General features: G+C 42.4%; 1 protein-coding gene across 2 annotated transcripts; it reads left to right on the forward strand.

Moving 5' to 3' along the window:
• The first annotated feature begins 353 nt into the window (after positions 1 to 353).
• Positions 354 to 8150, forward strand: LOC119725360 (zinc finger protein 37 homolog). Of its 2 annotated transcripts, none has more exons than XM_038196762.1 (4): positions 354 to 1745; positions 3873 to 4102; positions 4487 to 6316; positions 7015 to 8150. In XM_038196762.1, the coding sequence occupies exons 2-4, from the start codon at positions 3937 to 3939 to the stop codon at positions 7770 to 7772; spliced, it is 2754 nt and encodes a 917-aa protein (XP_038052690.1). In that variant the 5' UTR covers positions 354 to 1745; positions 3873 to 3936; the 3' UTR covers positions 7773 to 8150. The 2 variants fall into 2 exon arrangements, with proteins under 2 accessions (XP_038052690.1, XP_038052691.1); XM_038196763.1 differs by lacking the exon at positions 354 to 1745 and adding an exon at positions 1764 to 2108 and having other exon boundaries at positions 7015 to 7772.
• The last annotated feature ends 8355 nt before the right edge of the window (positions 8151 to 16505 follow it).

The raw sequence follows: 16505 nt of genomic DNA on the forward strand, positions 1-16505 counted from the left end.
CTCCGGTTTCTGGTATGCAGCTTGTCCAAAAAGTGGTGCGGCGACACGGCTTTTTATTTTTTTTTTACCCGACTTTTTTGCTTCAAATGTCGGCTGATGACTGCAAATGGTGCCCGACTAAACTTAGTGCAAATATATGGGAGTCCAGAGAGGCCACATAAAGCTTATTCTCGATCATAACCCCATCTAAAAACACGTTGAAATTGCGCAGCAGCAGGATTCCAGTCAAACCAGTGAGTTTGGTGGTTTTGAAACATCATCTTTCATTGAAAAAAAAACTTTTTCATTTTGCCGACGCGCATGGCTACGGCGACGCGCGCGCATACCAGAAACCGGAGACTTTTTTTTTTGGCCTAATCTGTTTTTTTTTATGGACATTTGGCAGTCTGCAAATTTTAGGAAAACACTACCACTTAATGTGTGTGGTCGACCCCCCCCCCCTCCCCTTCCTCATATGTTTATGCAATATCTGTGGCTATCTCAGGCGATTAATATACTAATGGTACCAGGAAATTATTAATTGAAAGAGAATTGATTAAAGTATGTAACACTGTAAGAGTATAGATGTTGATAACTAAAAGGAGGGAGGGCATCAAGAGTATTCAGGGGTGTGAAATCTCAGCTTTAAAGCTGATTTCAGCTTTTTTTTGTTCTGGATTTTTACTTTTTCCCCTCACTTGATGTATACAAAGGTATAGGAGATTTCCAAAGTTCAGCTTTTTTTACACCTTTTTCGGCTGTTTTCAGCTATTTTTTTCAGCGGTCACTCACACCCCCGAGTATTGTAAGGATGAGAAAAGTAATTTTAGGATTGTTGGTCGTATCCTCCCCCCCCCCTCCCCCCGGCCCACTAGGCTGACATGGCCTTCATGCCCTTCATGCCACTGGCAAGAGCTGTTTGGGTGGGGGTTAGCGAGAATGTTATAAGACTTATGTTGGGGGGGGGGGGGGGGGGTCATCGTTCTTGTGTATTTTCAAGCTGACATATTGGGCGTTGATTCTCTACTCCAAAAATGTCTATCCAACATGGTGGAGATTTCAGAACTGGAAAATGTCTATTTCCAAAAGTTAATTTATCAACAATTCGTGCTTATTGAGGAAAAAAGAGGATGTTGTATTTTTACTCCAGCTCTGGACTTCCACTTAAAGTCTTGAATATAAATCATATTGTGCTTCAAATTATTTGTAGCGTGTAAAACAGAATGGGCCGCGAGAAATCCAAATTTATAATGGAAGCCAGCAATCTGTTTTCTTGTAATTTTCCTATAGGATCCGCCCAGTGTTTTTCCATAGAACTTTTATAGTAATACTTTTTTTTTTTTTAATCATGATAAAAATCAAATGTAATTTGTGACTTTTTTCCACCGAATAAAACCTCCCAATAGCAACTATCTTTGTGATATGTTTTATAGTCATTTATTAATTTTGTAATTTCAGAATAACGGCTTTGAAAGTTGAAATATATATTTGTATTATAGCAGTTTCCTGAAATAATTGTCCCTGGAATGAGATCCATTGTCAACCAAGAGCAGGAACTGTCTTAATTATTTATAGTCTCTAAAAAAAAATGTAAAAAAAAAAAATGTGCATGTACTTTTAGTTTTTGTCATCAAAATACACACCAACAAAAAAATTGAGACAGGAGACAAAGTGCTATAGCGCCCTCAGTGTTCAGTTTAAAGAACTGCGAACTGTCATGGCGGACTCTGTAGAATGAAATCTTGTTTCCCTGGTCAAAAAAATTGGTAAGAATTGCTCTCAGATTTTGCCGTAATACGTGGTACTTTGTTTACACTTTTCATTTATTTTTCAAACCTGATAATCTTTTTTTCATTTAGAGCTAAAATTTTGACGAGGAATTGCAAAATTAAGGCGGTATTTTTGATGATTGATCTTGGAGTAGACCCGCATTTTTCTTGTCGACGCCCTCCGTTGATATTTTTCCTGGGGACATGCAAATAAAGGCCATGTCGGAAAAACCGATGTTTCTAGTTCCGATTTCTATGCTGAAATCCGAATTGAAATTTCCTAAAGTTTTGCTCGTTTGTTAATGCAATTATTGGTGGATGTTTATATTGGCATGATTGCGTTTTTGGGGATGAAAGCTGGTGTGTTTTTGTACGGGGAAAAATATGGGTGTGGTGTGAACATGGAACATGTAATGCATGTAGGCATAGGCCCTATGCGTGTATGCGATTTGTGGATACAGAGGTCGCGCGGGTTGTGTGTACGCGCGCCGTGTTTGGCACACAGTTTACCGGTTACATTCGTATTCGGACCCTGGAGGTAGTCCAACCTCCCTCGGTCCGCTTGCAGGGGTTGGTGATCATGTCACAGAAAACAATCGTTCATTTAATACTTTATGGTAAAAATGGAAAAAGGTGAATAAACAAATAAACAAGAAGGAAAAGCAAATGAACTTTAGTTTAAAATTATTTAGAAAACAGAAAAAAATGACAGTTTAATTTAAATTGATCAAACAATAGCAAAAATAGTTAACCTGCCCGGGTCAAAGTAAAAAGCTTATTGTATTTGTAGGCATGTACATGTACTGAGATTTGCATAGTGAAGAACAGCAACTTTAATAAGACTCAAAACAGGGCACAAACAAAATACATAAATTTATTGGGGAATATTGTGAATAAAAATATCAAAAATTGCAGATATCATAATTCACAGTAGCAGTTGCGGAAGCGGGCCTGCCCATAATTTAGACGAAACCCAGAACATACAAGTTTACATGTGGGATATTTCGTCGGTCGCACCACTAAGTGATGTATTTTGCACACATTTCATAGACCATACATCACTTCATGGTGCCCGATTTCCTCATGTGGGTGGATATTTCTGTCTTTAAAGGGAAAATACAACATTTGCAAACATCAAAAAATATATAAAAGTTACCAAATTATTTTGAAATACCTTGCTAAATTGTTAGTGATTGACCGTCTAAAGCATCCTGTAAAAAAAATCATGGCACCTGGTAAACTGTCATTTTCAAGAACCAATTTTCGTATCAATTTCCAACACTGGTCAGCGGACTAGTGTTGAAAAAAAACTAGCTTTTTTTAAATACTGACCCCAATTGACCGTATAGTTAGTCCGGTTTTGTTTGCAATCGATTACACACCTATGAACGGGTACAAGCAAGCTAGACTGGTTCCCTGACCTTACAATTCCCCAACGTCTGTAAATTGCTCCGTTTCATTTTAAATGGAGTCGGGGAGCCAGACTACAGGAAAATGACTGTTTTTCTACGTTTTTATAGCATCTACGAACCCAAAACGTAAAAATAGTCGGTGTAACAATATTTACTATATATATTATAACCAACCCCCCAAATCCATCCATTTGAACCTCCTAAACAAAATAAAATAAAATAAATTGAAAAGGGGGGAGGGGGACCTGCCTAATTGCTGCGCCTCTCTCTATATCTGCTCTTGATTCAGGTGATAGGGGTGCTACTTTTACCTAAATTTAATATAGGCCTACTGACCCAAAAATTTATGGCATTTATGAAATGGTGATAATGTGCATAAAGTACAGATTTGTTAATGCGCAATACTGCAGAAAAAAATGAAAATGTGTGATCTATAGTTACTACATTTTTTAGTTTTTACAGCCTTTATTTCCATAAATCTATCGACATTATCTGTGCCGAAAATTTCTGAAAAGAGGGAGGGGGTGCATTTATGTAGAAGTATGTGATCCAAAAGTGGGCTGGGGCAAAAATTATTAACAAACGGACGGGATGGGTGAATGAAAGGGGGGGGGGGTTACACCCCTCTTGCATAATCAACATTATCAACAAAAGATTACTTTAACATTTTATAACAGACTTTTAATTTTGTGAAAATGTGTCTTTGTAACAGCTAGTCGACATTAATACAACTCTCCAAGTTGATCCACAAGACGACCCACTCCAGTTCGGCAAGCATGGATCCCAGCCTCCTGGATGAGATGGACTTCAGCTTCTCCTGTGACAAGTGTAGCTTCAGCACCAAGGACATGATGCAGATCAAAATACACATGTACGAACACAGGAGCCTGGGGAAAGATCCAGGCCAAACGGTGGCAGCGGCGGGATCGGACGCACCTGAAGGTGAAGATCTTATTGCACATTCAGAGGTCTAAATTTGGTTTGTTGGTAGATAGTTGGTAGCATCCCTCTTAATCCCTGTCCCTGATGCTTCTTTTTTTGGAGAAGAGCTTAAGATATCAGGGGCTTCTTTGTACATCAGAGTTTTGCTGAGTACAGTTTAGCAACACTATCCAAGTCTTGCTGAAACGGGACACCGGCTTGACCACTGCTGAGGAGCTGTGCTCCTGCAGGCTGGACCGGGACATCTGGACCGAGATCATTGAGAGGGCTCGAGCTGCCAAGGGACTCGACTTGATTGATTTAATCCAAGTCTTACCATTTAAAAATGTTTGTACTTGTACGCTACCATTCACTTCATCATTCATTCTCTTTCACTCCATGCAGCCACCAAGGAGCAAGTCGATCCCATCATATCAAGAGATCCTGGAGATGATGGTCATCATGCACAAGATGAGACGCCACCTTCAAACAAGGATGTGCCCAATTTGGCCTCGCTCAGTAAAACAAACACGCCCAATTTGGTCTCATCTCTGCCGTCAACTGAGGAAAGGCACAGTGGCGGTAGTGATGCTCCCTCTGTTTCAGGACTGAGAGATGAAGTGAGTGAACAGATGTTGGCAGAAAAGGATAACAGCTGCAAAAATGTTGACGAGGGAGTTGAGAGGACCGAGGGCAGCAAGCAGTGCATTGTCAGAGAAGCGACAGTGATTGTTGCAAGGAAAGAAAAAGCTCCGGGAGAGGACAGTGCCCGTCATCAACCGCAACCTCAAGGGGAAGGTGAATTCTCAGCTCAAGGCAAGACAGGCCCAGATTCTATCGCCGACCGCATCCAATCGCGGCGCAGGCCGAGCACCAAGATGCCGCATGAGGAACTGGAGGAGAAAGATGATGACTATGTCCCCTACCAGCCGGCCATGTCAAGATTTAAACGTCACGCCAAGAGGGTTAAACGGCGGCACAATCGCTCAAACCTGAGGGTCAAGGCCAAGCTGCGACCTGCAGTCCCCTCCGACCGGTACAAGTGCCAGCACTGCCACTTCGTCTGCAAGTTCAAACAGAGTTTGAGAGCCCACACCAGGGGGTCGCATCCTGAAGTCTACGCAGAGATGATCCAAGCTGAGAAGAAAGAGAAGGAAGGAGCAGAGGAAGATGTAGAGGAGGAATACAGAATCTTGGAGGATTACAACCAAGAACCAAGCGATGTCACGGAGGAAATCCAGTCCAATGAGGCCACGGATCGTTATCAATGCACCCTCTGTGAGACCTTCTTCTGCCGTTTCAAGAAAGATCTGCACAACCACAAGAGCAGAGTCCACGGCTTACCGGCCCCCGTCTACAAGTATCAATCCCGCATCCCCGATAACCGCTACCGGTGCACTGAATGCGACTACATCTGTAAATTCCAGCGGACGTTGCGACTGCACTGCCGGTCAGTCCACCCAAAGGCAGTCAAGAGCCCCGAAATCAAGGAGAAGAAGGAGAAGAAGGAGAAGAGGGAGAAGAAAGTCCTTGAGAGCCGGTACCGGTGCCCGGAGTGCGACTTCACCTGCAAGTTCAAAGGTCAGCTGAAGAAGCACAAAAGCCAGGCCCACAAGAAAGAGCGGCCTCCCAAGACAATGCGAGAGCAGCAGTGCCAGTTCTGCAGCAAGTTCATCCAAGGGACAATGCACCACTACCGGCGACACCTGATGACCCATACGGGTGAGAAGCCCTTCAAGTGTGACATCTGTGACGCTGTCTTTGGCGACCAGAGCCGGCTGAACGCCCACGCCCCCATCCATCTCGAGGCGCGCAACTACCTCTGCGACCAGTGCGGCAAGAGCTTCAAACGGGCCATCAACCTGCGCATGCACCGCAAGGTGCACCTGGTGGTGCGCCCCCATGGCTGCGAGCTGTGCAGCTACCGCTGCAAGCGCCACGACACCCTCAACCTGCACATGAAGCGGAAGCATCTCAAGATCCGGCGCGTCCTCTGCGACACCTGCGGCAAGAAGTTCTTCAGCGAGAAGGAGTGTCAGCTGCACGCTGCCAGGAAGCACCTTCCAAGGCCCACCCCGTTTCAGTGCACCTTCTGCCCGCAGGCGTTCCCCTTTGCCTACAACCTGCGTGCCCACATGAAGAAGCATCCGGAGCACAAGCCCTTCCGGTGCGAGTTCTGCAGCTTCGAGTCTCGCTCCAAAGCCAGCCTGCAAGATCACGAGAAGATGCACACAGGTGGGTTTGGTTTTGCTGTGTCTCCATTAGTTGGCAGATTTTGTGACTGAGATGCAAATACAGTCCAATCTCGTTAGTACAAACTCTGTTAATACAAAATTCTGGTTATAACAAACATAAAGCCTTAGTCCCGACTGTGCATTTATTTGCACAATGGATATGGGACTGATGTTCCTCTTAATACAAAATTCTGATATACATGTAACAAACAATTTGGCTACGTCTGAACGAGTTTGTATTATAACGAGACTCGACTGAACTAGCATGGGTGTCAAAATCATTCAACGAGCCATTAATTTTGCCTGTCAGGAAATCGACCACATTGCATTTGAATAGATATTTCCTCTTGGACCGAGCGTCTGGAGATCATGTACCGGTAGTCAAAAATAAAACAAGCTGCCTTTCTTGAGGTGTTAAGTACAGGTGTTCAAGTTGAAAGCATCCTGCTCAAATTGGAACATCATATTTTTCCTTAAAAGTGAGCAGATATTCCATGATTTACGATTTAAAATGGCATTACGATTTAAAATGGCATCATGTAACTATAAGGTACACTGCATATTGCATTCTGTGGTTTGGTTGTTGCCATGGTTTAAAATTCTCTTCCTTTTTGTCAAGGTGGTTGGAGTGTGGCATCTTTTTCAAGGTTTGACAACTTGTGCACATTGGATTTTTAAACTTCTTTCCCCGTTTTCCAGGAGAAAAGCAAAAGAAATGCGAGATGTGCGATTACACGACCAGCACCAGCAGCAACCTGTACAAGCATCGGAAACGCCAGCACGGCGTTGTCGTGCACCGCAACAAGTCGCCCCGCGTCCTCTCCCCGTCTCAAGACCGCCCATCCATCTTGCTCCAGCCCGCCATCCTCCAAAACTCGCCCCAGGCCTCCGTGCCAGCCACGCCCCTCTGCTCCACATCAGCCACACCCCAGCCCCACCCAATGTTGCCCACGCCCGAGATTCTCCACGCGCACCACATGCACATTCAGCGTCATCTGCAAGGCGCGCTCTCGCCCATCCCCGGGCAAATCCAGGGTTCCCCTTCCCCAGCTCTCGCCCAGTCGGTCACCCAGTCGGTCACCGTCCCCACCTCCAGCGGGCATGTGGACTTGAGAAACGTCCAGGCCTACGAAGAGATCGACTTGAAAGACCGCCGAGCCATCATCTACGGCCGGGAGAAATCGCTCATTGGATCCGTCATAACGGAAGCCCTGGCCGAGGCACGGAATGTCGTTCAGAGCGAGTTGTACGGCAGCGGTCATGTGATCCAATCGACTGTAGCGCCACCCCAGGCACACCACCAGCCAGGGCTGCCTGTGACGACCACAATGGCGCCCCCAAATGGCGGCGTCGTGTCAACCGAGGGGATTATTCACGGTGCGATACAGACCAGCACTGGCATCTCGCCGTCGGGTGCTTCAGGGATTTTTAACAGCATCATGAATATTCATTACTGAAACATAGTAATACATGAATAGTAAATCAAGTAAGCCGACAATAAATAAATTTTAATTGCCATCATTGTTACAATATGAAGTTGACAAAAACGGAAAATTTCACCGCATACAATTTAGACAAAGCTTTATTTTTAGTACAGATTTTGCAGGTTTAATGTGTAACCAAGCCACAATCTTGTCACGGCATGATTAATTAGCAGAAACTCAAATAACATCTTAAACCCCTTCATCGGCCAGCATACAACTCAAATTATCTTATCCAAGAAGGCTGGCGATCTTCGACATCATTGTGCTCTCATTTTGTAACCCCTATAATATCAATCATGTTCCACACCAAAAATCTATTGAAATCCCTGCAAGGAAACTTTTGGGGAAAAAGATCAAAATTATTTTGGAGTAACGTAGACTTTGATATTTTAGATATATATATATATGCATCATTTCCACTCTGTGGTTGTACAATTGCGGTTTAGTTTGGATATTCCATTTTAGCCTTTAAAGGGAATGTACATCATTGGCTTCTGCTGTTATTTTTTAAAAATGAACTATTTGAGGGGTTAGCATAATAGATCAAAGATTGTTACACTGACATGTTTGAAGTTTTGTGTTCGAAAATGCTGGAAAAGCCAAGAAAACAAAAATGTTCAAGCAGTCTGGTTCCCTGACTCCACTTAAGATGAAATGGATCAATTTATAGATGCCAGAAAATTGTTAGGTCAGGGAACCAGTCTAGCTGGCCTGCACCCGTTTATGAACATGTAACCAAAATTTTGACTGAACAAAATGGTAAATTTGGAGCAGTAGTTGAAAAATGTCGATGTTTGCAAATGTTGTATATTCCCTTTAAATGTTTTCTTTTCTTCAGAAATCAGAAAGCCAGTTGGGTATTCCAACTGAGCATGGGCACAATCGATATGGGTCACAGATCATTCGGGATAATCCAACGCTCGTCAAAGGCACATGGAGATGGGAGCACGACGCTTGCGTGTTAATTACTAGCAGAATGGGTGTCTGCATAACTGCGCGTATCATCACGTCGGCGATTTTATCCTGAATGACCTTTGACATGGACTACTTCATCGATTTAAAGCTAAAGTCCATCATTTGTAATTAGTGCATTTAGTTCGTTTGAAGCAACAAAAGTGTTAAAAATCTAATGAAGGATACTGAACAACTTACTTGATGAAGTTTCAGCTAAGCTTCAGCTTCGTATTCCGAGAAAAACAGCATTCTAGGATCTCAATTTAAAATCAAAAGTTGCTAAATCATGTTTCGAATTGTTTCGAATTGCAGCTGTACGCGATGTCGGGCACTGATCCGACGAATTATAGCAACGGCGCGCACCTGTGCCTCGCTCGTATGCTTGTGCATGCTGCGCCGAATAACAAAACGAACAACTGATTTAAATTTTCCTACGGTGCTTCTTAAGAAGCACCGTTGGAAATGCCTTCTGTCGTTGATTTCTTCAAAATGAGAGCTTGCCAGAAAGGATAATTTCACAGGGAGTTTAGTCCCCTTACTATCTTTCAACCAGTATATTTTTCAACAATAATTACGCCAGTTACTTTTTTGGATAGCTGCAAATGATGGACTCGGGCTTTAATGTACTGGCTTATTATAAGGACGCTGGGGAAACTAAGACGCACGTAGGAAGTTGTATAGAAATGTAAAGTGTTTGGAAAACAATGTGAAAAAAGTTTGTGTGCATATATCTAGTATTTGTGGTATATCTTGTGTGGATTGTCGCTGTTCATAATGCAGGGAAAGGAAGGTTCCACTTTCTTGGGGGGGGGGGGAATAAAACGTGACTTTTGGCAACTTTTGTGCCATTATGTGAAAAGGAGATGTTGATCCTTAGGCCAAATAAAAAAAATATTCGGTCTCTGGTCAGACCAAAGTTCCGGAATTGACGCAGCCACGCGGCTTTTTTTTTTCTTTCTTCAAGCTTGGATTGTACAGACAAGGTGGGTACTATTTTGCTTTTTTGGTGTCCTCATGTACATTGGTGCTTTCGATCATTTGCCTTGGTGCAATTTCCCATTCATTGGTGCGCTTTGGTAAAAAAAAAATTGAGGAGGTGCAGAAATAGAGGGCGCTGTTGGAGCTACCGCGGAACATTTTGGAAAAAAAAAAGATCGACGCGCATGATTAAAATCGACGCGCGCGCTGACCAGAGACCGACTTATTGGGTTTTTTTGGCCTTAGAAACACGGAATAAAAAGGTGAAAATAATTGTTTGTTCTTAGTATTCAACAGTAATCGAAACTACGTTTGCTTCAGTTTGCCCCGATTTTCTGTCGTAATTGTTTTTTTGCCTCCAATAAAAATCTGCAACCTCAGAAATGCCATATGAGACAAGTCTCTGCTAAATGGACTGCCACCTGCAAGGATGATAGTTGCCCGATTTGTCAATGAATTTTGGGGGTTTTTGGTCCTTCATTTCAGCTCAAGTCCCCCACTCCCTAAAAAAAGGGGAAATGTTAAAAAGAAATTCAAAAACAAACTTTCAATTGAGCAATCAATTCTAGACATCTTTACATGTTATGGCAATGTTTAAACATTGAATATAGATTTAAAACATCTAAGACTCTACATGTACTTTACATTGATTAATATATATGTATGCTAGGCTGACTAGCATATGGTCATTCAATAAATTGGGGGTCCACATTTTTCCGTGTCTCTGTTAAAACATTTGACATCTATGATTTTATAATTATGATGTGGGTCATTCCACCGGGTTGGGGAACAAAGTGTGACATATGACCATATTAATTAAGAAAAGCATGAATGCCTTGCTAGCAGTTGCTCTACATAATATTTGTTGTTGGGTGTTTCACTACTGCAGAAAGTTTAAAATCATTTCAATGTATTTGCCAAAAATATGAGCAAAAAATGTCATTTTGGACGTAAACATTGACGCCATGTCAGTGTTGCGTCCAAATATGACATTTGTAGCTGTTTTTTTTTAAAATTTCTGCGAAACATTACCCAAATTTACTTTGCGTACTTCTTACTATAGATGGAACACAATAAGAAAAGCTTTTGTTACGGTAGTCAGACATCAAATTGAGCAGGAATGATAGCTTGGTTGTGTGGATATAACATTGACATGGTGTAAAACCCAAATGTCACACTTCCATTGAGTGATTTTTACACCGTTACATCCGCACTTGAGGTATTGTTTCTGCTATATTTGAACCCTGACTATACCAAAACAAAATTTTCTTGGTGCTTAGGTGTCCACTTGTGAATATGCAGTGTCTGTTTGGGTAATATTTTACATACGTGTAAAAAATGGCAAGAAAAAGAATATTTGGATGTAAGTGTCAATGTTACATCCGAATTAATACATTTTTGCTCATATTTGTGTCAAAGTACTTTCAAATGATTTCAAACTTTCTCGCGTATTGAAACACCCTCAGACAAATATTATGTTGAGCAATTGTTAAAAATGCATTGATACTTTTAATAATATAACCAAATATATGGATGTAACATGCACTGCTTCCTAACCTGGTGGAATGACCCATTTCTGATGCCCTCCTTCATGCAGTCGTCCTCCAAGAGTGATTATGAATAGCAAACTACCTACCCAACAGCTAAAAAATCATTTGAAGTCATTCTTAGGGACCGTGACCATTCAGCCCTGGTATGAACAGGGCCCCCCGGTACCTCGTTCGGTCCATCAGAGCCAGTCCGGTCTTCAGCCCAGTCTCGTCTGGTACATGGTCCTGTCTGACCAGAAGTTTTGAAGTCAGTCAGGCGCATCAATTTATTGCCCTTTCGGAGAACGGCCAGTGCAGAACAATAGCAGACTTATAGACCGCTTGCAGACGCGTTCGATAATTGACGCGCTAAGGTGAGCGACGCCATGTTATGGGACAAAATGTGCGTGAATTGATATACGCCTGTCCCACAACATGGCGTCGCGCGCCTTCGCGCGTCGATTATCGAACGCGTCTGCAAGCGGTCTATTGGATTAAAGATAAAATCCTTCCAAACGCCTTGGTAATTTACGGTCCCATTGAGCGCGAAACCGCATGGCAGGGGTTTTGATCTGTGCCGACGAAAGTGTCCTATTGTTTCGCACTGAGAGATGAAAACCACAAGCAGGTTTCTTCTGGGATATATTACAAGTGTCAATACTTGCAAACAATAGACCCCAGGATAGAGGAGTTCCTGATTAGCAAGTGGACCAGCTCCTACGCCGGTAGCTGGGACGGTGTCACATGAAAATCCGTCTCCTATGAAAATCGGACCCCTTTTCCCTATTATTGGTTAATCCCTCTCACGTGACCGGTCACTTTCCTAATTACCATACTTACGCATGCGCGGTATTACCAATGAGTCCAAATTTCATAGAAACGTAAATTCACGGTACGAAAGGACTTCTTGGGAGGGGACGAGCTCAATGGTCACAGGCCCTTAACGGTACCTGAATGGCAAACTGTTCAGAAATAACACTGACAGGTTACTGGTAAAACACCTTTTTTTTCAGTTGCCCATATAACAATCTCACAGCAAATTTGTACTACTACTAAATTGCATTAGTCTAATATACACCATTCACAAATACTGATTTTTTACGCATGAAATTGTACAAAGGCTAAAAAGAATGCACACATAAAAATAATATAGATACATTATCAGCTTTTTATACATGCTCACGATTAAAAATAAAGAAGAAAAAAGGACCTCCCGGTTTTCTTTACCTAAGGAAGTAGAAGCATTTGATTAGTATTTTTTAAAAATATTTACAAGAGAGTACATAAAACAATACTGACTATTGCTTTTCAGCTATTGCCATTAACATAACAGACTTCAGCAAATAAAAAAAATATAGCTTTTGAAAAAAAAAGCTTTGTTTTGCAACTGTAACCAATTAAAGATATAGTCCATCATTTGTAATTTGTGCATTTTGTTCGTTTGAAGCAACAAAAGTGTTCAAAATCTAATGAAGTTCTGAACAACCAACCTGATGAAGTTTCAGCTCAGCTTCAGCTGTATGTTCCGAGAAAAACAGCATTCTAGGATCTCAATTTCAAATCAAAAGTTGCTGAATCATGTTTTGAATTGTTTTGAATTGTAGCTATACGCGATGTCGCGCACTGACCCGCCGAATTATAGCAACCGCGCGCCATCATGCCAATGCTTGCGCGCGCTGCGCCAAATAACAAAACGAACTACTGATTTAAATTTTCCTACAGTGATCTTAAGACGCACCGTTGGAAAGGCCTTCTTTCGTTGATTGCTTCAAAATGATAGCTTGCCAGAAAGATTAATTTCACAGGGAGTTTAATCCACTTACTATCTTTCAACCAAGTATGTTTTTCAACAATAATACGCCAGTTACTTTTTCGGATGGCTGCAAATGATGGACTATAGCTATAACTGAGAAAGTATTTAATAATTGATTTGTTTTTACAAATCCGCAATCTAAATGGACCCATACTAGGATCTTTGGTTCAAATTTTTAGCGGGGTGCTGTGGTCCAATGGTTACGGTGTTCGACTCGCGTGCCGTGGTACATGGGTTCGAATCCTGACAGGAAACATTGTGCTTGTGCTCTTGTGTAAGGCACTTTACTATTATTGCTTCGTCCTTCGGATGGGACGTAAAGCTGTAGGTCCCGTGTGTTGTGTAATGCATGTTATTAACAAAACCAGTAGGGAGAGAAGGGGTTTGCCCTGGTGTTTCTGGCAGTGGTTGCAAAGTGTGCCGCAGCACCTTGTAAACCCCTATAAAGGTGCTACATAATGGGTCTCATATTTTCATCAACTTCATGTTAATACCTGTCTCTAAAAATACTGCAAGTAAAACTTGCGCGATCCCCCTGGCATGCTGGCAGCTAAGTTAAGGCCAAAAAAATAAATAATAATAATCGGTCTCTGGTCAGACCGAAGTTCCGGAATTGATGCGGCGACGGGGTTTTTTTTTTTTTCAAGCTTGAAGTGTACAGACAAGGTGGGTACTATGTTGCTTTTTTGTGTCCTCATTATACCTTGGTGTCCTCCATAATTTGCCTTGGTGCCCTTTATCATTTGCCTTGCTGCAATTTCCCCATTCCTTGGTACAAAAATTTGAGGAGGTGCAGCAATAGAGGGCGCTGTTGTAGCTTCCGTGTTAATTTGAAGGAAAAAAAAAGGCTGACGCGCATGATTAAAATCGACGGCGCGGGCTGACCAGAGACCGAGTATTTTTTTTTTGGCCTAATAAGATCACTTTACAGTCTACAACTGTGAAGCTATAAAGGAGCCTTTTACTTTACAATATAACTTTTCACGACACCAGAGAGAAGCAAAGTGACATAAATCATGGCCTACCCAGGATCAAGGCCTGTAGAGTATTAACCCTGGAGGTCATGACCTGTTGCCTAAAGTGTAATCGCTGTACCAGATCCCATGAACAATAACGGCAAATCAAGCTCGGTTGGAATTAATACGCAATCGCAATATCCCCCTCCGGCTTAATAATAATATTAATAATAATAATTTGGGAGGCTAATCATCCTTACTCGCAGCTGGTATGCTGAATTGCGAAGGACGCGGCTACAACGTGGTCAGGCCGCTGGCACGTAAAGGCGCCTATGGCTGCCGGCCACATCGACCCATATATGACCACGGAGCACAGCCTGAGATCGAAAGTGTTTGATTTTTCCGGAGGGAGGAAAACCGGAGGGCCCGGAGAAAAACCCACGTGGCACAGGAGAAAACCAACGCACAACTTCACTCACATGCGATCCGCGGCCAGGATTCGAACCGTGGTCACCTTGGTGAGAGGCGAGCGCTTTACGCACAAGCAACCCATGCCACAGCCAAGGGGATAAAAAAAGGAGAACGATTTGGTTGAATCCTATAGGATTACCCTGAAATGCCAACAAATGGGCTAAATCGACAAGCAGACCTTGTACTTTATATGACCAATACAATCACAGCCAGAGACAGTACTGAACACGAATGAGAGAATCCCGTCAGCTTATAAACGCACAAGTTTACCCAACGATCACACTTGATGTTACAAATTTCCCAATGTCACAAAAGCTTGGGTTCACTGGCATGACAGAGATAAATCACTTGACTTTCACATGAACCAATAGTACCAATTTTACACAAATACAAGCCTTAATAGTTTCAATAACATTTTTTAGTAGCTTGCGATTTTTTTCCCTCACAATCACTCAAGAATAGACACTGATTATAGTCTTTATAAATATGATACGCCAGTGAAGGGCAAAACTCAATATTGAACTTACATCACCCCGGCACAAAAATTCCATTTCATGTTTAATATTTATATGAAACAGGTACCATTTCTTTGATACATGTCCCCCAAAGTCAATCACAAGTCATTCACAAGTCATTTACATGCAAATCACAAGTCCATCACAAGTTGATCTCAATTCAATCACATGTCAATCACATGGCAATCACATGGCAATCACATGTCATTCACATGTCAATCACATGTCTATCACATGTCTATCACAAGTCAATCACATGGCAATCACAAGTCAATCACAAGTCATTTACATGTAAATCACATGGCAATCACAAGTCCATCACCAGTGGCCTCGTGGTTAAGGGCACTGGATTCGCGGTCTGTGGGTAAAGCTGCGGGTTGTGGGTTCGAGTCCAGCCGGGGTCATGGTGCGTGTGCCCTTGGGCAAGGCACTTTGTCACTCATTGCTTCTCTCCACCCAGGAGTAAATGGGTACCTGTGAGGGCAGAGATGGTTATTGTGATTGAATAAGCTTCCTTGCGCCTAACAGGCAGCATCGAGCTGTATACTCCCCAGGGAGCTGAGATGGTATTTGGAATGTTTAATTGGCCCAATGATCAGGGGTAATAATAATACTGTAAGTGCTGTGATTTAGTTTACTAATAAGAGCGTTCTTAAATGCCGATTATTATTATTATTATAAGAGTTTCAGTCTCAATTTAAGTCACAAGCTATCCAAATGAGCTGCAACAAAGGCATTCCTGTTGTCATTGTTCGTGTCCCCGTTTACTTGGTGGCTGGTCTTGTGCTTGCTCCACTATTCATAAATACCTCAGACAGTTTATCCATTCCTATTGGTCGAGAGCCCGTCACGTGGCCGGTCTTAAACGAATGATAAAGACATGGCTAGCTGGTCTTAAACACTTTTCCAGTGTCACATAAAATGTGGACTCCTAAAAATCCAGTGCCTCTTACCGTTTCATTGGTTGAACGTTCACAATCCTCACGTAGGCATGCGCAACACTACCAGTGAGTCCAAATTTTATAGTTCTAAATTCAAAACGCAACGCCCCAGGTGCGTTCTGCGCGACATCGCGCAGAACGTGCTACGCACGCGTCAATCTCCATAAAAGGGTTGTTTACATCTTACTCGCAGGCTGAACACTCCATTATTTTGCTAGAGGGATGTTTGAAAAAACTGGAGTGAACTTGTTGATCAAAATCTGGATTTTTTGAACGAATTACTTGATTTTTTTTTACCGAAAAGGTATTTATGAATGGGAATAAATATGTGCTCGGTCGGTATTAATCACTCTGTTTAAGACTGCTTAGAGTCTGGGTGCTGATAATTACCCTCGCCTCCGGCTCGGGTAATTATTAGCACCCAGACTCTAAGCAGTCTTAAACAGAGTGATTAAAACCTCTCGAGCTCACATTTATTCCCTTATTAATCTTGTGTCTGGTCTTGTGTCTGGTCTCGACTACACTGGCAATTACAAGTCTAATCACAAG

The sequence above is a fragment of the Patiria miniata genome, unplaced genomic scaffold, assembly GCF_015706575.1.
Source record: "Patiria miniata isolate m_02_andy unplaced genomic scaffold, ASM1570657v1 HiC_scaffold_19, whole genome shotgun sequence".
Lineage (NCBI taxonomy): Eukaryota > Metazoa > Echinodermata > Asteroidea > Valvatida > Asterinidae > Patiria > Patiria miniata.